Source organism: Thunnus maccoyii, chromosome 8, assembly GCF_910596095.1.
Source record: "Thunnus maccoyii chromosome 8, fThuMac1.1, whole genome shotgun sequence".
NCBI lineage: Eukaryota > Metazoa > Chordata > Actinopteri > Scombriformes > Scombridae > Thunnus > Thunnus maccoyii.
In genome coordinates, this window is record NC_056540.1 from 18,989,015 (window position 1) to 19,010,972 (window position 21,958).

General features: G+C 39.3%; 1 protein-coding gene across 2 annotated transcripts in view; it reads right to left on the minus strand.

Annotated features, from left to right (window-relative positions):
- Nucleotides 1-4,513: 4,513 nt before the first annotated feature.
- Nucleotides 4,514-21,958, minus strand: part of slc16a2 (solute carrier family 16 member 2) — a 28,696-nt gene continuing 11,251 nt past the window's right edge. Inside the window, exons 2-8 of one of the 2 annotated variants that reach the window (XR_006097404.1) lie at nt 19,041-19,185; nt 17,132-17,630; nt 15,565-15,708; nt 10,152-10,380; nt 6,987-7,259; nt 6,702-6,891; nt 4,514-6,363 (exon numbers count right to left, since the gene is read on the minus strand). Coding sequence is in view for 1 of the 2 variants with exons in the window: in XM_042418870.1 (XP_042274804.1) it covers nt 7,003-7,259; nt 10,152-10,380; nt 15,565-15,708; nt 17,132-17,630; nt 19,041-19,185 (1,274 nt within the window). In the remaining variant the exon portion in view is untranslated. Of the gene's footprint in view, nt 6,892-6,986; nt 7,260-10,151; nt 10,381-15,564; nt 15,709-17,131; nt 17,631-19,040; nt 19,186-21,958 lie in introns of both variants that reach the window. The other variant, XM_042418870.1, reaches the window with a different exon arrangement.

The following is a 21,958-nucleotide window of genomic DNA, read 5'->3' on the forward strand; positions in this document are numbered from 1 at the left end:
TCTACTGGTTGTCTGTTTCCTAGGTGATGGTTTACCTTTGTTGATGTTGAGTCTCACTTGAAAATTCAACTATAGTCCAGTACAAACTATGCAAGTTCAGCACAAATGGTATAAGACATGTATCTATGTTTAGACTTATCACCAATTATAATTAAATAACTTAGTCACAGGTAGGTTTGAGTGGAGTGTGTCTCAGCCACATATAGTGGAGTAGAACACTACCTAAAAAAAATCAAAGTAAAGCACTGCAACGTGAGAAGAGTCATTAGTGCAAACAACAATAAAATCAGAAATGGCCTTTCACTGTCAGCACTCGTGTGTCAGTTGAGATGACACTGTGTCTAGGCTACATGATGACGCAGTAAATAAACTGCTCAGAGACTTGCAGAGATGTGGGTAAAAGACAGGCCACACATCACAGATGACCCCTCCACAAGAAAGCAGAAAAGAAGACAGAAGTCTGTCATCAAAGCAGTTTTTTTAGTCTGACAAGTAGGCATGTACTGTAGCTTATTTATTGTTATGATGACAGCACATTGTGCTATTGCATGTTGTGATATTTTCTATTCAATATTGAAGTTTGCTGCGTGCTTCACATAGAGCTGAATTAAACAGTGACTTGCAAGAATGACATTAAAGGACCAGTGTGTAAGATTTAGTGGCATCTAGTGGTGAGATTGCAACCAACTGAATACCAATCCTTCTCCCTCCCCATCCAAGCATGTAAGAGAACCTATGGTGGCTGAGAAACTTGCGAAAAATGCAAAAGGCCCTCTCTAGAGCCAGTGTTTGGTTTGTCTGTTCTGGGCTTTTATGGTTTTATATTTGTAAAACTCTCCTCAAGCTGAGAAAAGTGATTTAAAAATCCATGACGTCACCACAATGTAAAGTCTAAGGGGCGAGAGGGAACTCGTGGGCACTCATTCAGTGAGCAACACAGAAGCTAGAAACTTTTTTTGGCATATGCGCCAGCTGAATAATTCTTATTGGACTGAATAGGCACCATTTTCGGTCTGGTATCCAGCTCTTATGATACATCCATGACCGCTCCCTATGTAGATATAACGGGCTCATTCTAAGCTAACAATTCTTATTATACACCTATCAAAACATACTTAAGAATATTATATTCCATTTCTGCCAATAGAACCCAATAAATCTTACACAGTATCATCAAATTACTGTTTCATTTTACAGTTACAATGTTTCTAGTGTAAATATAAACACAGTAAACTTACTGTAATTTATTTTACAGTAAGTTACTTGTCAATTGCTGCCAGTTAGTTACTGTAAAAATCATAGTTTCTTAGTGTAGGAGTCATGGGAGGACTTTATGCCTGAATGAACTCGGCCATGTTGCTGTGGTGATAACAAGTAGATCACACATTTGAAGACACATTCAGTGTGTCCCCAACAGTACAGAGTATTGCGTTTCGCTTTTTGAATTGCCACGTCTTTATGAAAGGGGTCTGGGGTTAATCTCCAGCAATCGAAAACACCTGCAGCGTCTCATGCGGAAGTGGACAAAAAAGCCAACAAAAGAGTCACCGGCAACTACAGCAAGGGTTGTTTTCATATTACGTCTTTATTGTTGGTTTAATAGAAAAAGATTTGCCTCTTTTTTGATACAGATTCAAAATTACTTTGACCAAAAAAAAAAAAAAACCCACAAAAATTACATTAATTTTCTAGCAGCATGACTTAATTTCAGATCTTGTGATGTAACTGGCCTTGTTAGAACATTTTTGTAAAATGACTAAAACAGAAATCGTGTGATATAAAAAAGGTAGAACAGAAGCCAACAGCTGTAAGAAGTGAAGAGAGGCAATAGAGGTTTACTGCAGCAACCTTACTGGAGGTTAGAACAGGAAAGTTTAGCAGAGCCCCGCACAAAAATACGACTCATACTATAACATGTAAGGCTGCAGGGAGGCCTGGACCATACAGAGACATATGTGAGAATATATCACCAGCAAAAGTTGGAAAAACATGATGCTTACAGTCAATATAATGAAAAATGTGCAGGTTTCTAGAACATATGGAACATATAAAGGTCTACACATTATTCACGTGGCAGTAAAAATGGCAGTAAAAAACAACAAAAATATCACTGATGACTGGAACTGGCAACGGCACTGGCATTATTTAAGTATTCTGTCTGTGTGAGGTGTTGGACTTTTGCTAAATCATGGCTCAGCATAATATATAGACCTTCAGCTATCCTGTTTCACATCTTGTTTTATATGGTTTTAGGCCAAGGAAAAGCCCGCCAGTTAAACAGTAAGTGAAGATCGAGGTCAGAGGAGCAGAGAAACAGCACATTGCAGAGTAGAATAACAAGACTCCATATTGCAATAGCTCGGATTGTCTTTGTTGAGTGTTCTTTTTCAGCCAGGGGGAAAGTCTAATGAGGTGAAACTGAGAGGCAAGTTTAGTTTTCTAGGAGCTGAGCAACAGAGATCTGCATATTATAAACTGATTATATAAGTAAGATTGACACATTACTTGTTAATACATGTAGTATTAATATGTTGATTTGAGTTAAATTGATCAGATTTGAACTGGTTTTGGAAGAATGCATCAACTAAGCTTAATTATTCATGTGTAGGGCAGTGTTTGTTATAAGTCTGTCTTTATTTAGATGCTGAATGTGCCTCTCTGGTGCTCTGACCTGTATACTGTGTGTCATAGGCAAGCACCAACAAGAGAGAAAGTGACATTTTCTCCATTTTGTGAGGGAAAACAGATAAAAGTCCAACAAAAGTTCAGAATCTTTCAAATTATTAGAAAAAAAAACCTCTTAAAAACCATTACAAGTAGTAGTGTTAATAGAATATGGTTCAGGTAACATACAAGCGAGTGCTACAGGAGACAAATGCAAACTTGAGGAGTCCAAGTGAACATTCATCATTCAGAATTTGACATGTTCAGACTTCAGAAAGTGAAGCGGTCGCAGGAAGTGGACTGTGAGCCCCCGCAGCGCTGCATAGACAAAAAGACTTTGGCAAGCCAAACACTGGTTCAGCAGACACCATGCAACCATCCAGACATACTGTCATCATTCTTCATTCATTCAACTCCTTCACTTTTATGTATTACTTTAATCCGAACAGATAAACTAACTCAAAAGTTCTTCTTTTTCCAGTAGTCATTGAATTGTATCACTAAAAACACCAACAAATAAAAATCAATCATTAAAACAAATTAAAACAATAAACCATCTCATGGTTAATTAAAAACCATTACAAAAGTATATAAAGTACATACAATATGTTGATACATGTCAGTTTCCTTTATTTGAATCTACAGTAGAGTAATAACCACCTCAGCTGGTTCTGACCAGAAAATGGGTGGGTGAAATGGGTGAAGCTGACTCAGGTGAAATCACGTGAGGAGGTGGTTCATATTGATCTATGACTGAAAATCACCTACATTGAAAACAACAGTTAAAAAAATGGAAAATCATGAATAAAACTTGCGTTAAGATCTGAAAAAATTCACACTACAGGTTTTGCAGTTGTGTGTCAAATCTAGCGACGAACTCAGATGCCGTCGCGGCGGCCCAGTGGAGGACTGGATCGCAGTTGGGCAAATTCAGTAATGCTGTTCAGACTGGTCTGATAAGGCAGATTTGTTTTCAGATTGAGGTTACTGCTGCTGTCACTCAAATGTCTTGACTTTTAGTCCTAGTCTCTTCATTAAAAAGACAAACAAAAGTGACGGAAAGCTGCTAGCTACTGTAACAAGGTGACAACACATTCAACACAAAAAAAAGGAAAAAAAAAATTCACAGTCAACATTTTTTTCACAATTCCATTAAAATGTTGAGACGCATTCGTCTTGTGCATAGAAACACAATCAGCCTTTTATAGCCGCTGTTAACCAAAAGGCTGGGGTCCTCCAATATGGCTGCCAGAGGGTAAGTCCTCTGGTAGCCATTACTTTGTTATTATTGTAGTAGTTTTCATTCACTCTTTCATTTGCGAGATTCTGGGACTTTAAGTGACACAGGCCTCAAGTTTGACAGCAGTAAACTGGTGCAATCAGTCAATAACACCCGGCCTTTTCTTTACATTGTTAGTGGATGCAGTCCAGTGCTTATGGTGAGTAAAATTACATTTTTCATGCAGTTCTGCTGTTGGCTGCCGTCTCCTGCAGCGTTCATAACACAGAGATACACTATAAGCTGCAACACATTTCACAGTTGATAATTACGCAGGAGAAGATTCGGTTACAGGAAGCAAAATAAAAGAGAAAATACTGCAAATGAAGAGATTACTGTGCAGGAGCTGTATGTTCTGGTCAATGTGATTTTGTTTAGTTTAGAGGTGGATGGATTCTCAAAAATACACGTTATGATTTACTGTGATGAAGATTCATGATATCACTAGCTTATATTCCTGGTACACGAACAGCTCACGCAGCCCATACTTTTTAACTGCCCCTACCCTTTTTCTTTATATGTATATATATATATATATATATATATATATATATATATATATAAAAAATCATATTTTTTACTATAACTTTCCCATAAAATTTAACACTACCTCAGTCAAACTAGAGGCCTATGTTTTTGCTTTCAAACATGCTTTACACATTTTAAATCTTGTATGGGTCTCCGATGCTTATCGTTGTTTAGTTATGGATATGAGACATTTATATAACTGCATGTCTTCAATGATAAAGAGAAATTGTTGATAACTAGTAAATATGTCAGAAAAGGTGACAGAGAGCAGGAATGGTGAGGATCAAGAACAACAGAGCAAACGGACATAAAAGCAAAATAAGAAGGAAGGATAAATCTATAAACTGATTATATACCAACTGATTATATACCAACTGCTATATGATGAATGTATGGACGTTTGACATTTCCACCCTTTCGTGGAACCTAAACAGCCACTAAACAAGGGTTTAGAGGAAGCGAGGTGGATTGAAAACAGGCGTTTGGCAGCTTCGAGGCTCTGAGACCTGATTCCAACTGCATTAACAAATCACTACACAGAGCAGTGGGAATATAAAGTTTATGAAGAATGTCAACGTGTTCAACTGGATTGCTGAGAATTGTTTGATTAATGAGGTATACTGTAGGTGTATGTTTCCTATTGTTTGTCCTATGGCATTATGCCCTCAAAAACTACCCTCAGCAGTGAGGTTTGTATAACTTTTAGGCCCTAAAGTGTTGCAACACAGAAGCTGACTGAATAACAGCAGTGAAAGCCAAGAAGGAAACTTACAGAGAAGAATACCACCTGGACACATTGTGAGTTAATTATGGTGCAAGGGCATTTCCTTCCTTTACTGTGTCCCAATACCCTCTCTGCTCTCCAGTTATGCATATAATAATTACAGAGTGTAACTCAAACAAACTGTCAATTATTGCAACTCTACTTTCACATCTGTTCATTAAAGTCGATTGTTCAAGAGAACTTGTAATCTAAGAGTGCAGAGGTAAGTGGTCCAAACGTTTATGAAACATAACAGTAACTGCGAACTGCCTTCTTGAGGGAATATCTCAACAAGGCCGTGAAGTTTTGATTGTGATGCCCTCACTGACCTAAAGCAGCAAATCATCAGCCTGGACTGGATTATCTGTGAGATTCGGCAGTTTCAACAGCATCAACAGGTTGTAACGTAGTAGTTTCATGTTATATAATGCCTCTACTATCAGAAATGTGGATGAAAAGGTGCCACATGCACACACACATACACACACACACACACACACATTCACACAAAGGAAAAAGGTCCAAATAAAACAATAAAAAAAATGCCTTCTCAGAGCATGAAGAAAATATACGCTACCAGCAGCCGATCTTTTGTTGCATGATTCCAACTCTTTCCACTTGAACGAGTATACAGTATGTACACTACACAAAAGCTAGTTGTGTTTTCAAAGCCATAACAAGAACAGTTTGACACGGAGAAAAAAGAAGCTGAAATTTAAGGCTCGTGAGAAGACCTTGTAACAACTGTAAAGTTTCATTAATTCACACGAATCACAATGCCCTCATGACTCATCTCTACTAACGTTGACTGCATAAATTAACCTGCAACAAGCTGCAAAATCACTGAAAACCATTTTTTTTAAAAATCAAACACTCTAGGGTGAAAGACGTGTGAATCGGATTTCCTGGTACAGAGTCATCAACAGCTGCCACAATCACACATCTGTCTCTAATGCAGGCAGGCTGGTTGAGTAGCTGAAACTATGTCGCTAAGGGTTTTGAACCCTGGCTGTGAGTACAGTGTGGCACAGTGTGCGGTTGAGTTGAGGTGATTGTGTCTGGTGGTTGATCTCTGAGGAGAATCGTCCGTTACCTCCCGTAACATTTGCAACAGATGTGTCTCTTGTAGCTGTCGTGGCGGAAAATGCGGGCAGTAGATTAGAGTAGAGTAGAACAAAGCAGTGAATGTGTGAATGCATCCCTTCACTAATTCTTATTTTATATGCCTCTTTATCTTAACATTGTCTTATATGGAATCTAAAAACAAAGCATAGTAATATTTTACAGCTTCAGAAAGCTAAGGTAGCAAGATAAACACTGTGAAATCATAAACTACCACTGTCGGTTAAAATTTTCTTCATTTCTTTCCTCTTGGAGGTATGTGTTACTACAGAGTCCCCTCTGATTAAACGATCCCAGTTGAGACTGTGTTGTGCTTATCCTCCTCAATCATTTCCATCATCTTACACTGTGTGACTTCTTGTCTTCCTCTCTGTGGCTTCCAGCCAGAGCGCCCTTTTCAATTTTGCTCCACATCAAAATAACAAACAGACATTTGAGGGTCCAGGAGGGTGAGAGGTTAAAGATCAGCCAACAGGATCGGTCCATGATTGGAGGGCAATCTAAGGATGAGAAAAGGTGCTGGTGGGCTGAATCCCTGGAAAAAAACAACAAATGGAAAGTAAAAAAAAATAAGAAGGAGAAATATGTTTTTCCAGGTGAAGATATATGACGTGTATACACGTATGTTACCTTTGTACGCTGCGACTCAGATGTGTGTCTCTACGTCAGTATAGCCAGGCAGGATGTCTCCATTGGAGCAGCTCTTGGGCTCCCCCGCTGGATGGCCGGTGGGCAACATGTGGGCAGTCGTGGACGTCTCTTCCGGTGATGACACCGCCTGGCCTCGCTGGAGCCTGCGGTGTATCAGGGGCACAAAGAACAGCACCACGCCCCCCACCATAGGAGGCACCCCAGCCAGAGAGAAGGCCACCGTGTAGTTTCCAAAGTAATCACGTAGGAGACCTGAGCAGTGGAGGCAGCGGGACACAGTTCATGTTATCCTGTCTTTAATCAAGGAAGCACAATGTCTACTTAAGATAAATCTTTAGATAGATCTTTTCATAAAAACAGTTCAACATTTCAGAAGGTACGTTTTTTTTCCACAAAAGCTAGATGAGCAGATTGATCTCATGTCTGTGTGTTAAGTACAGAGTTGCAGCCAGGAGGCGATTAGCTTAGCTTAGCTTGAGGACTGGAACCAGGGGGGAAACAACTAGCTTGGCTCTCTATAAAAATCAAAACAATGCCAACCAGCATCTCTAAAGCTCACTAAAAGAATGTTGAATCTCATTTGCTCAATCTATACAAAAACTGAGGTGTAAACTGACAACAAAACTGGCGTCTGTGCTGTTAGCCAAACAGTTCCAGCACCCAACTCCCCCTGTAACGTCAAACTTTCATTTTTACATTTTGTTTGTGTTCAGAAAAAAAACAAAAACCAATATACAACATTTTAATTAGTCAGCTTTACATGTGCGAGTAGGCACATTTTTGGCAGGCTGTTTCTCCCTGCTTTCAGTCTTTCAGCTAAGCTAGGCTAATCACATCCTGACTCCAGCTCTGTGCTTAATGCACAGGCATGAGAGGGGTATCAATATTCTCATTTTACTCTTGGAAAGAAAGCAAATAAGCATACTTCCCAAAATGTTGAACTGTTCCTCTAAAAGAGCAATGTAACTATTTTCTTTATCGATTAATCTGCTGAATTTTGTTTTTATTGATTGATCAATTAGTCATTTTGTCTATAAAATGTCAGAAAATAGTGAAAAATGCCCAGTTGATGCCTTCAAATGTCTCATTTTGTCAATAGTCCAAAACCCAAAGACATGAAGTTTCCCATCACAGAGGAGAAAGAAAAAAAATCCTCACAATTGAGAAGCAAATGTTTGGCATTTTTGCTTAAAAAATGACGAAAATGGTTATTTGGTTATCAAAGCAGTTGAGATTAATTTTCTGATGATCGACTAATTGATTAATTCACTGATTGTTGCAGCTCTAAATGTAACACCACCTGGAAATCTCGTTTTTGCTGACCTCTTGTGGCTTAATGTCTCACCTTGCTGCAGTGATTTCTAAGTGTACTGCAGAGTGAATAAGTAAAACATGACATTTTCAACTCTGAATATTGTGAAATTTCCTTAAATTTGGTTGGCAAATTTTGGCTGAGTCTGTTGTATATTTTTCAAAGACATTTGACATCTTTAGTAGAATGTCTTTCATTTTAATTATTCTCAAATGGTTTTCTCATGAAAGTATGTTAGGTTTTATTATAACCTGTTAATACATATGGCTATAATAAATTGGTTGTACATTTTCAAACTGTCAGATGAGATAGATCTGGGTCCATACTTGTTCCCATACTCGTTCACCCTGTCTTTAACATATTCACATTCAATATTTCTCTTCATACATGAAGTAAAGCAGACAATAAGTACCTACAGTGACAAAGCAGGGTCAACAGGTTTAAGACACTGCACCATATGTTTAATCTACCGCTGAGTGTGTGAGCAGCAGTGAAAGGGGTGCACACTTACATTGTTGCCTGTTATGTATGCATTCTTGCTCTTGAACTGTACAGACTGTACAGGACAACATATGTTGGTACAGTGATAATCTCATTCAGACTTTGAGGAGCCTTTGACTACAGGCGAGAACATCTGCATCTGTAGTGACTCAAAAAGAAAATTGAAACCATATGGCGCTATACTGTACTTTATGTCTGAATGCAGGCCATTGTGTGCCAACACAAATAGTGCAATCCTTTGGTTAGTTAGCCTCCTAAAGTGGCATCCCACATGTTCTAGATACTATAAATCCCTTCCAGGAATAAAATGAGCGGGATCTGTTGGGAACAACAGGGGAGGGAACAAAGTGGGTTTTTTTCCTCTAAAAAGAAGCAAAATCAACTAACTAGTTATATGTGAAACTATACTTTAAAAAATGTGAGAAGCAATGTTTTTGCCTCCTAAAATAAGTCACATTTCATCCAAAAAATATTGTCAGATAAAATATAAAAAATATAAGTCAGATAAAGAGAAGAAAAGCTAGAAAGAAAATGTGAGTCTTATATCCCCAGGGACATTCCTGTGTGGGCATAAGTCATTAATAAATGTCAGTATATTGCATTCTCCCAAGATGTTATCTAAAGAAGAAATCGTTTTAATAAAATGAGAGTCTGCTTTGATTAATTCAGCAGCTTGAATTTGTGAATCAGTGTTTGAACAAATATGTCAAATAATTGATATTCACCTTCAGAATCTCTGAAAGCTCTATTTTGCTGAGCTGAGGCCACAAAGGGAGGGTAGAGTGTTGGTAGTTAAAGCAGTCCAGGTATGTGTGAGAGCTTAAAGAGGTTGGCAAGAGAGAGCATGAGGAAGCCTGAGTCATCAAATTAATGTTCTGCCCTCAGTCTTATATACACTCCTGTTATTATTGTAAAGATTAATAACATAGGGAGGCAGCTGGAGAGAAGAACGACGGACGAGAGAGGTAGGAGGCAGGGGAGACGTGGAGGGAGTTAAGTACTGAGATCTGGCCCTGTATGCTCTCTTTTTTTCCTGAAGACAAATCCCTGGAGACAGCTTGCAGTTGGCTGCAAGCCCACACCTCTCTAAATAAAATCCAAAGTACAATCTGTCCAGCCACGCATTTGTCTTACCTTTACTTTCTACATTCTTTCTATCGTTGTTTGACTGTTTTACTTTGCTAATATAAATCAGCTTGTTGCGCGCTGTTGCTGCCAACATCCCAAAGTCAGTGCAGGATCGCTCTGTACAAGTCAGTGATGTGTTGTGTTTAGGGGGAAAAAACTGACCAAAAAAAAGGACAAAAAGAGGGAGGCAAGGATTTTCTCACCAGCGATTGGTGGACCCGCTGTCATGGGAAAAGCCATGAGGCCTAGAAGGTAGCCTATGGCCTGCGAAGCCTGCATGGGCCCCACCAGCTCGAACGCTATGGGAGCCATCATGGTAAGGAAGCATCCGTCACAGAGTCCCAGGAACACACACACAACCACCAGCCCCTCGAACACCGAACACTGAGGAATCATTATGGACATCAGGCCCAGAGCCATGAAGGACACCACCTAAAACAGACAAGAGGAACACACTGTATTAACATGCTTTTAAACTCTTTGTTGTCTTTATCCATTATTTATTGTACAAACTCCTCTCTTTTTCTCTTCTGTCATCTCTTCCCTCATCTCCCCTGTTCTTATGCAGGTGTATGTGTTTGCCTGCTGCCTGTGTTTGATTTCTTTAATACCAACAGAAGCACTGATGGCAGTAAATGATGGGAGAACATACAGCCTGCTTTTAGTTGGCTCCTTTTTTTATTCCTGCATAACATCTGCTGGCTGCTCGTGTATGGAGAACTGGCCTCCAGACTTTTTGTCTTATTGTGATCATTTTGTTACCGAGTGTACCCTCCAGGTACTCTGGGGACTTCATAAAAACCTACATAAAGTATTTGAGTAGAAAGAAAATCTGATTAAGACAAACTGATTCACCTATGACGAGGCAGCTACACAGAAGTTGATCTGATAGAAGAAAAAGGGCTGAAAATAATTTGTTGCCAAGAAACTGATGTAGAATATCAACCATGCTGATCTTTTTTCAAATACAGGAGCTGCCATTTTCCTTTAAATGTGTAAACAAGACTGGGTCAAAACCCATTACATGGCTAGACCGTGTATGGTCCAAATGGTGGCATTTGGCCAACCAATTGTGTAACTTCATCAATCAATCAGTCAGTCGGTCAGGGACAGACTTTCGTGTTTACAGGGCTGGTCCACTGCAGTCCAGCCAAAAATGTAACAATGTAAAACACTGGTTTTGATCCTTGTGGGCATGGTTAGCTTGAGTTGCTAGTATGCAGGAGGCTGGTATTACCACCACTATATCTCAATCTCATCATCTGTTGTATAGTTGTTAGATCTGTGCTTCAAGTTATTCTTAGTTGCTGCAGAGGGCCGTATTACACTGAGCTCAGAGTTCGTGAGAAGGTAGGTTCTTTGCCATAACAATGAGCTAAAAGGTGTTACTGTAATTCCCTTCACAATTACCACATTGTACAAGAAACCAACGGAGTGTTAAACTCTGGATATAAGAAAGAAAAAGCCTTTTCATCGAAAATATTGAGCAGCACGCTGTAAACACATTCTCTTTGTCGATAGAAAACATTATTTTGCACAATCTAAGTGGCCAACAGTGCATTGCAAATTGCAAATGTATATATACAGATTTGAAAATTTCAAAGATGCATGTAACAAAATTATTTTAGTAATTAACATGAAGAGTAAAATCAGTGTTTGTGGTGTTTGTATTCAGCAGGAACAACATGTACACCAGCAAGAAATGACAAAGCCTGTTTGTATTCACCTCTCAAACAGCTCTGAACTGAATCATCCCTACCGCTATCCAGCCGGGTAATTCTTCTGGCGACACAAAAGCGCCTTTTCATTCTGGTACTGTAAGTGGGTGCAAATTAGGATCTGAGTTATGTTTATCTGCAGCCTATTAACAACTAACAAGATTTAAGCAACTCCAATTCTAAATAGATGTAATGTTCAGCACTCACACTAAATAACCCATTGACTAGAAAAATATTAAATACACTTTGGTTCAGAGTGTGTGTGTGTCTGTGTGTGTCTGTGTGTGTGTGTGTGTGCCAGAGGGGTGGGTAAAACAAAGGCAAAGTGCATATTAACAGTTCAAAAAAAAGTGCCTCAAAACACAAATGTTAATATTTAACCCCATGTCTTCTTTTTGGCTTGACTGCAACAGCAGGGCCAGCCCTACAAACACGAGTGTCCGTGACTGACTGACTGACTGATGAAGTTACACCATTGGTCGGCTGAGTGTTGGAGTTTCCCCATTGGCCGTTGCACTTTCAAATTAATCAGTACAAACAGTTTTCTATTACGTCCTCAGGGGGCTTTTACGGGAGTCCTACTCATTGACAGCAGCTTATTCCAAATTTATCACGGAATATTTTGCTGCTCTTGGATACCACCACCTGAAGACTAAAGACCTCTGAATTCATCGACCAGACCATTTTGTCTATCCAGACCATTTTGTTCATCTCTCCAAGGTAATTAAAATGCTTCATTAGTATGTTAGACATTTACCAGAAATTGCAGTTACATGACTGTGCTTTAGCTTGTATGAACAATGTGGCTGCATTTTGTTCCCAAAACTTCAGGAATTTCGGTGATACTGACCGTGCTTTAGCTTGTATGATTTCAGCAACACTGACCATGTTTTAACTTGTATGATTTCGGCGACGTGGACCATGCTTTAACTTGTATGATTTTGGCAACACTGACCGTGCTTTAGCTTGTGTGAACAATGTGGCCGCATTTTGTTCCCAAAACTTCAGGAATTTCAGTGATACTGACCGTGCTTTAGCTTGTATGATTTCAGCAACACTGACCATGTTTTAACTTGTATGATTTCGGCGACGTGGACCATGCTTTAACTTGTATGATTTTGGCAACACTGACCGTGCTTTAGCTTGTGTGAACAATGTGGCCGCATTTTCGGCCAAACTAGTCGACATGTTGGCGATTAACTATCATAACTTCCAGGCCTTTATTGAAGCAGGGTTATATTAAAGACGGGCCATTATTTGTAATTCTCTCTGTTTGATAAGTATATTTAGTCATATTTTCGTATGAAGCCTCTTTGTTTTCTGATCCGCTCTCGTTTGTTCTGTTTTTTTTTTGTTACACCTGCAGGATTGTGTGTAAAAATCTGTGGCTTTCACGGTTTCCATACGCTACTTTAAATGTAGCTACCGCCATCTTGTGGGACTTGTATTTTATGACAAAATACAATTTGGCTGAGACATTTAACACACACACACACACACACACACACACACACACACACACACACACACACACACACATTCAAACTTAGAGCAGAAAATAACACAATTTTAGAAGTTTGTCAGTCAGTAGCATGACTTGTGATTGCTCAATATTTACATATCTCTTGCAACAACTACAGCCACATATGTTGATCATTGAATAGGCAGATACAATGTAATAGAAAGAGTTAGTAAGTGCTGCAATATCTGCGCTGACGGTTACTAGCTGCCATGTGTACTATGTTTAATGAAATTCTTTCCTGATGTGTAATGGCCCTTTTTGTTTTCACAGCAGTGTATGGGGTTGCACCACTAGGTCTTGCAGTGGCCTTTGTCTAAGATCAGTGGTTATGTGCACAAGACTTTTTACCCAGGCAAAAATCGATCCAATGAAAAAGAGGTAAGATTATTTTGTAAAGATGCTCTGATTACTTATTTGTCCAGTTTGTTAGCTTGAAAAACACATGAGTATTTTAATATTTTTAGGCGTTGATGAACAACATATTATCTTCTATTCCAGTTTGTTCTTGTCATTGGTGACTCACATTTGAGATCCTTTATGGACGGCTATGGTGCCACACCAGAGGGCTGGTTCAGCTTCATGTGCACACCTGGAGGAGATGCTGATGCTTTGCGAAGGGAAGTATACCATGTTGATGACCCTCGTCTCACTTCTGATGTTTGCCTACTTGCTCCAAGCAACAACTTCGCTCCATTCGAGATGGCCGCAAAAGATTTTACATCTCTTCTACAAGCTGCCTTGTATAGCTAGCCCCAGGTAGGCTTCCTAATTTAATGTGTGATAAACGTATATACCTTCACATTCTGAGTGCACAAACTTCTGTCTACTGTGATGTAACACTTGTTTCTTCTTTATAGGTTTTTCTGTTGGACTTTGCATTCTTTTCTTCCTTCTTTATAGCTCATAAGTGGATTATCATACTATGGGAACCTCTTAAAGAATTACATAAAGTAATACAACCTAAACTCATCAACATATAGAAAAGAATTACACTCAACTTCTTGTTCTACATGATCTTCACCCCTTTCTTAACAACCCAACTACATCATCTTTAATCTCTCTCTCTCCTCTACATCATTTACTAATCATCCTACTACATATTAATATATTGCTACACACCAATTATATCATGTATTCTTTTAATACACATGCCCCAATAAAAAAACAGAATACTTTCAACTTTACATACTGTACTGTATGTCATGTTCATACCTTTCACCGTGTATAAACTGTATAATATACTGAATAAATAATAAACTCTATCATTTACTATTACTGAGTGTCATTTGCTTCATTATGAGTTCTCTTTCAAATTAAACATCTGGTTATGCACTGTAACAGTCCAGCATAGAGCAGAGTAGGAGAGAAAACAGCTCTCCATGCGCCAAGAGGCATGAGGGACCAAATAACAACCACTCAAAAACAAAAACACTCAATACAGGGTGAGTCATAGAAAAACAAGACATCCACAGATAGAAACAGATGAAATAGCTGGGTGAGTGAACAGATAATTAGGATAGTTAGAATTATTACAATTAAAATAAGTTCTCTTTCCAATCAAACATCTTAAGATATGAGTGGAAAGTATTGTTCTTGCAACTGCATTCATAACTTTTTTTTTTTACTAAAACATAGCTTAACCATGTCATGTGACATGCTACTTCAGTACACTTTAACAGCAAATATTACTGGGACCACTACAGAAAATTGCAGATGAACATTTAATATCCAGGAATTCACATTATAGACACTACCACTGACTATCCCTGTAACAAACTGGCCACAATTTCACACATTGAACATACATGGTCCAGCCATATATGAGGTTTTCTTTTGGTTAAAGTTGCTGTATGGAATTTTTATTTGGAATATTTTCTCTATTAAACACACTGTTCTATTGCTTTTGCAAGACTACATGACAAATTACCCATTTTTCAAGCTTTTAGAGATGTTTTAAAAAATGAGGTTCACAAATTAGAAATGAGAAAACAAAGATAAAATTCACTGTCATATTGTAAATTGATTACCAGTGTTTCCCCTATAACTGTGCAGGTCTGAAAAAATCTTTTAATGCCAAAAATAACCCTAAATATCCATTCATTCAGAAATCAATAGCATTTTGGGTTTTGCTAAGCGCATCCCCCCCTAGGCCGCCGCTGCTGCCACCCCAAAGCAGTCAACCTATGGCAAACACATTACTAACAGGCTAAAAAGTGACACTGGAGGTAATATTAGAGATTTAGCTGTGATGTTTTCAGTCTCAAGTCGATGCTCCAGCCCCACGTATTACTTTTAACTGCATGAGCTGACACAGAAACGTGCAAAACATTAAAGAAGTGGACGGCCCAAATTCTCTACCCTCACACATTTCCTCACCTGCATGTAGATTTTTTTAAGACCAGGAATGAGGTCTCCAATCTTGCCGAAAGCGAGGCGTCCCACTCCAGATGAAGCTCCTATGCACACAAGCAGCACCCATTCCTTCTGGGTCCCCTTGAACCGCTCCTCCACAAAGTTTATCTGAGACACAAAAAGAAAAGAGTTGGCTGTTTGTACGGTGGTCAGTGTGTTTGTGCTATGGGAGAAACTCAAGAAAGAAGCTACCATTAATGGATGAGCTCATAACTATATCACACAACCTGCTGATGAACTTTTTTGTGTGTTTTTGTGCCTAAAAGGTGAATGAACTCAGCAAGTGGGTGTACATTTGGTAGAGTGGAGGAATTGTCCATCCATAACCCCAAAGTCAAGGTCTTAGAATAACAAAATGTCTTCATCTACAGACCTTTGGAACAGCAGGACAGGAAGACCCAATGCATATAGGTCAGACCCTCCCACTCCCCTCAGCCCTGACCCCCCAAATCAGATCCAAAACATGAAACCACTCTCTGAAGTCTTTCCTGAACATGCTGGTCCTTGTGAAATATTTGCTCTGCTTTGAAGGGGTCTACATTCATCAATGGCCATAGGATAGGCATGTTCGGGGATACAGAGGGGCCATACAGGAGAGGTTTCCTGAGGTGGTCCAGCCAATACAAAGGCCGGGGCTGTGTTTACATCTGGGTCTGGGCCTGAAACAACAGGCCTGACAGAGGGAGGCCGGAGCTGGAACATCCGACATCTGGATAGAGAAGGATCAACTTCACAGATCGGCGCTGCAGCTTTACACTTTATCCTCATCCTTCACTATCTCGCCATCTGACTGTTTAACGCCAAAGTTGGTCATAGGTTGTATTTTTGGAAATACACCGTACCTGAAATTTGGATTCTAATCATTGTACTCACAGCAGTTATTCTCACAAACCTAATTATCACATTAATAGAAATGAGTCAGATCTTCAGCTTTCACTGCTCGTTTACATTGCTGACATGCATTCCACTGCCCTCTCCCACAAGAAAACAAATGGCAACAGACCGCCCACGGTGCAACAGTGCAGCTATGACATCAGTCTCCCTCCCTCTCTGCCTCTCGCCATTTCAAGTCAGCTGAGGGACATCATTTTTATAACATACACATGGTTACACAACTACCACTAATCAACACCATAATGCTGTTTATGTAACCCTATAATATCAATAAAGAGGGCAAGATTCCTACATTTCAGCAGTCACATTCCAAAAATACCCAAGAATGTTATGGTATGTAGTCCCTATTAGGTAATGTTTAAGCACAGCTCAGATAAATGAAAGACTGCTGAGTACACAAAGCTTAGTATCTACATACAATCTTCCATTAACATCTATCAAACATAAACAAAATGTGACATAGCTAACTGATTTCACACAGGAGATACGCAAGAAACAGCAACATTGATCTCTTTGTGACTACTTTTAAAACATTTGTACAGTCTTGTACAGTTGAGATAACCCAATTTGAATCAAGAACAAATACACAATGAGCACTTGTAATGTGACAACAAGAATGCCTATGAGATGTTCTTACCAGATGGACATATGGCACAAAGTAACCCAGTACAGCTGTAGCAACTCCAAATGCCCACACCCGGTATGTGACAATGTGAAACACTTGAAGGTTGAAGTACTTCTTGACCTCAGCCAAGTCCTTGCTCCACCTGCTCCCGCCCTGAGCAGTGGCCCCTGGCTGGGTTTGGGATTCAGCAGGACCAGGACCCATGCCCGGCGGTCCCATGCCTCCTCCAGCAGGTAGTAAAGGTTTGAACGTTAGCGCCAGCAGGGCCTGGACGAGCATGAAGATGCTGAGGATCTGGAAGGTCCCACTGAGGCCCAGAGGCTCCACCATCTTGTTGAGCAAAACAGGGAGACCCATGGAGAAGAGGCTGGCACCGGCCGTCACCACGCCATTTGCCAGGCCCAGGCGCTGGCGGAAGTAGTGGCCGAGGATGACCAGCGAGGGCTGGAAGGCAAAGGAGGAGCCACAGCCGAACAGTATGCCATATGTGAAATAGCGAAGGCCCAGGGAGCTGCGGTAGACGAGAAAATGAAAAAGGACAAAGAGGAGGAAGAGGACATGGAATAAAAGACAGGATGGAAGAGAAAGGGAAATGAAAATAAGTTGTTCAATAGGAGCAGAAAATCATTATGGAATGAGTCAATGAATTAACCACTTGTATTGCAACAATGACAATACAAACAAGCAATAAAAGAATATTTATACTTTGATTTTTTAAAACCTTTCAGCTAAACACAGAGAGGAGAAGAAAACAATTACATGTGATTCTGGCATATGATATGTTTTCTTTAGAGCATATAGACTCTTTAACACTATGTACTGACAATTAATAATAACAAAGTACTTTCTTTTTCTACCTATAATTCTCTTATAGTTTGTGCCTTCAAGTTTGGACTGGATTTAGGCTTCTTCCTGAATATCTGCTGGTATTTTCTTTACAATAAATATTTATATGTCTTCATAGTGGAAATTTGTTCATGACTACACATTCATAGAATAAAACATTACTAAAGGATGTGTCATTAAAGGCAAGACAACATGTAAATTAACCTACAAGCATCGCTGTGTCTCATTGTCCTTCATGTTACCTCTGGCTCTGTGCAGCTTCTATGGTATCAAAATTATGATTGCAAGAAAGTGCAACATGGCCGAGGAATCACAGAAATTGATTTAAAGTATAGAAATGAACAAGACTAAGAGCCTACGGCCATGCTAGCAGCTCTGTGAGGCTGTATTTGAGCTAAATGCTCACCTTAGCGTACTAAAAAGCTCACAATGTTCACACTAGCATGTTAATGTTTAGCTGGAATAATGTTTACCATGTTGTTGGGCAAATTTAAATTTTGAGCTGATTAATTTTGAACAAGATGAAAAGTCAACAGCTCAAAAGTTATTACAGTTCATTCTCTGGGGACCATGCTGCAGATATTTCAATAAATAACTAAAAAGTGAACCTCATGGTGGCTCTAAAGTAGTCAAAGTCATTCAAAGACATTGTCTGGGATGTATGAATGTCTGTACAAAATTTCATAGTAATCCATCCAATAGCGGTCAGTCTGGACCAAAGTGGTGCACAACCAAATGACAGACTGACATTGCCATCCCTGACATTAGCCTGCAGCAAACATGGCTAAAAAAGGTAACTGTCAAACAAAAAAATATTTATCTAAGTATTTATTCTGAATTAAATCAAAGTTGGCTGATTGCATGACTGTTATGTTGGTATGATGATTGAGACTGAATTAATTATCTGTTGTTTAGTGCCTAACACTGAAAAATGTATTCCAATAAGTTGCTTGTAGGTTGTATGCATCAGGATCTGATTTGGCACCACAAACTGTGTATTGTCCAGATCATCCGACTGATTGGTTTATTTACAGTGTGACTTTTACGATTGATGTCTTAGGTGAATGTAACTCACTCTGCAAAGGCTGTACTAAGCAGCCCTATGAACGCCACAATCGCCCCGCCAACAGCTGTCTTCCTACAGCCGAAGCGGTCTGTGAAAATGCTGACCACGGGTGAACAGAGGAAGATCATCCCCATGGCCAGAGCCCCGACCCAGGCTAGAGAGGAAGAGAGGAGAGAGAATTCAGTTGTAGCTATCACCTAAAGCAAATAAAGATGATCTTATACCTGCGTGTACAAATTGCAAGGACAAAGTCCGTGTAACACGAAATGCACTGTGTGGAAATCAACAAAACACATACAGGATGCAATACAGTGCAATGCAACTGACATGAACACAATGAGGAAAAATGGATTCCCTTTCCTCCCTAAAAACAATACTCTGACTCATTTTCTAAGGTGTAATGTTTCAATAGTTGCAATACAGTTTTTTTTAAACCCACTTACCACATAATATGCAGCTGCAGGATTTGCCTCAAAACAGCTTTATTATTACTTGCCTAAAGTCCAACGATTGCCTTGTACACACCGCTCCACTTGAAATTTAAAGCATGAAAAAAGTATTATAGTAGAGGTATGAAAAAACTCAGAAAATCATTGTATGAAAAATTCTATTCAAATAAAAATCTCTCAGCAACAAAGCCTTTGTATACAAGTCATCGTATTTGGCCTCATGTATTGTTGTTGTTGTTGCTGTTTGCACATGTCACACCGGTGATCTCACAGGAAGCCATAGTCAAAGCTAAACTTGTTTATCTTGTACTTACATTGCCTTGGAGGTATTTCATGATTCTTACAAAGAGAATACCTTGATGTCACGTTAATGTCGCATTTGAAGAAGATTAAGAAAACCTGAAAGCCTTTAAATGCACGTCCCTAGTTTTTCCTCCATCTGACATGTAATTTAATGTAACTCAAGTCTTTATTGCATCTTTACTTCATGCACATCAGACACAGTATAAGATTTCTCTTGATGATTAAGCAGATCAAAAAGTGGATCAAAGTGGACAGTTCTGGCCTGTGGTGTAATAACCATCCAGTGTTAAAACATATCGAGCCAGAGTGATCCAACAGAGACACTGCGTACCCTGAAGTGCAAACAAATAAATGGCTGGATCCCAGTCTCCTGGGGAGCAAAGGTAGCTTTAATATCTACCATGGAGTCTGAGCTGTGGGTCGCACTAATCCAACAACTCAGCGGGAATGAGACCAGAGAGACTGATAAACAGGTGGACTGACTAATTTACTTCCATACACACATGTACACACATAAACACACTGAGTTCAGTGTGAAATATGATTTCTACCGGACTATACAAACAGTCTTTGCTGTGGCGGTTGACCTAAACATTGTGTGTTATAGGTGTATACATCTGCTAGTACATAGTGTACACTACACTGCAAATTGTGTATAGTTTAAGGGTGGGACCACACCTCAGCCTTCCTATAGTTTATTTATTCAAATAGAACAAGAGAGAAGGAATTCTCCCATTTAACATGTACTTCATGAACTCTGCTGACGTTCCCCACCATTTTGCAGCTTTCCCTACAAAATCTTCAAAGTTTTGCAAAGACCCAACATCAGCAAGAACACTTTATTAGTCTACTATGAATAGGGGCATTTTAAACCACATCTCAAGGCATACAGTATACAGTAGCATAGAGAAGATACCCATATCCAGAGGCACAACAGTAAAATAGGTTAAATGCTATACTGAATTTCAATGAGTTTGTCTACAATGACCTACTTTACCAACACATTTATACTAAGACACTAATCATCAAAATATATAAAATTGAGACAAAAATTTTCCATGGCAAAGTTGAATGAGATCAGATTAGCCTACTTTCCTTAATAAGCCAAGGATTTGGGGTTTGGCTTCCTGTAAGCACCTTAGCATTACTATAGTACCATAATGCACCACCAAATCTAGAAAGCAAAGGAGCACTCTCATAAGTATGCTTCAAATTAAGTCCTTGTCAGATTGTCTATCTCAGATTGTCAGGTTATCCTATACTCCCAGACCTTTCTCAAGTCACAGTTGTGGGGGTGGAGGGTAGGGGGGGCTGCGTCCACCAATTTTTGTAACTTTCCAAAACCATCAATGCGTCAAGCACATCCACTTCACGTGGTGATTGGTGTGCAGAGTTGAAAAAGTTGTCAGGATTTTAACAGTTTGTGTCACTTTTTGTGTGTATGCCGAGTGCATGGATGTCTTCAAGGAGAGACTGCCCTTAAACATGCTCTCAGACAGTCCAGTATAGGATTTGCATACAAAAAACTAGAATTCACTCCAAAACGTTCAGACTTTGGCCAAATAATCTCTCCAGTTAGTTAAATTTCTTTTTGTTATCTACAGTGTAGATGACAGAATATCAGCATACAAATAGGAAGGTTATTTTGTATTAAATGTTAGTAATTAAACGACTTTCATGATTATGGCAACATCCAAATTCAGTGGAATCATCAAAAGATGTGGTTTACTGAATAGCCTGCAGTCCCAACTGTGTATGCAAAGATACACAGCATACTGTTAGAATTAAAACATATTGCCTGAAAATTTAACTTCTTAACATCCACCAGGTTGCCGGCCACCCACTTAAGCTAGTTGTAAGCAGCTTAGCATCATGCAGTAATGAATAAAAGTAATTGGCACAATTTAGCCACTTGGAGATGTTTTGGAGAGGTTCAGGGACACCCTGAAACCACAAACTAAAAACTCCCTTGATCTTATAAGGTTGGGTCTAGAGGTCTGAAATTTTATACAGGTGTGGTTGACAAGATGTAGAAGGTATGTGGTGATTTGCATAGTTCTGGCATAAAACATGTCCTAGTTATTGTTATTCAAATATGATTCATTATAGACAAGGACCAAAAACACTTTTTTGAGCCATATTTGAACTGATTTAGTTTTGGTTGTGTTTTAGCCA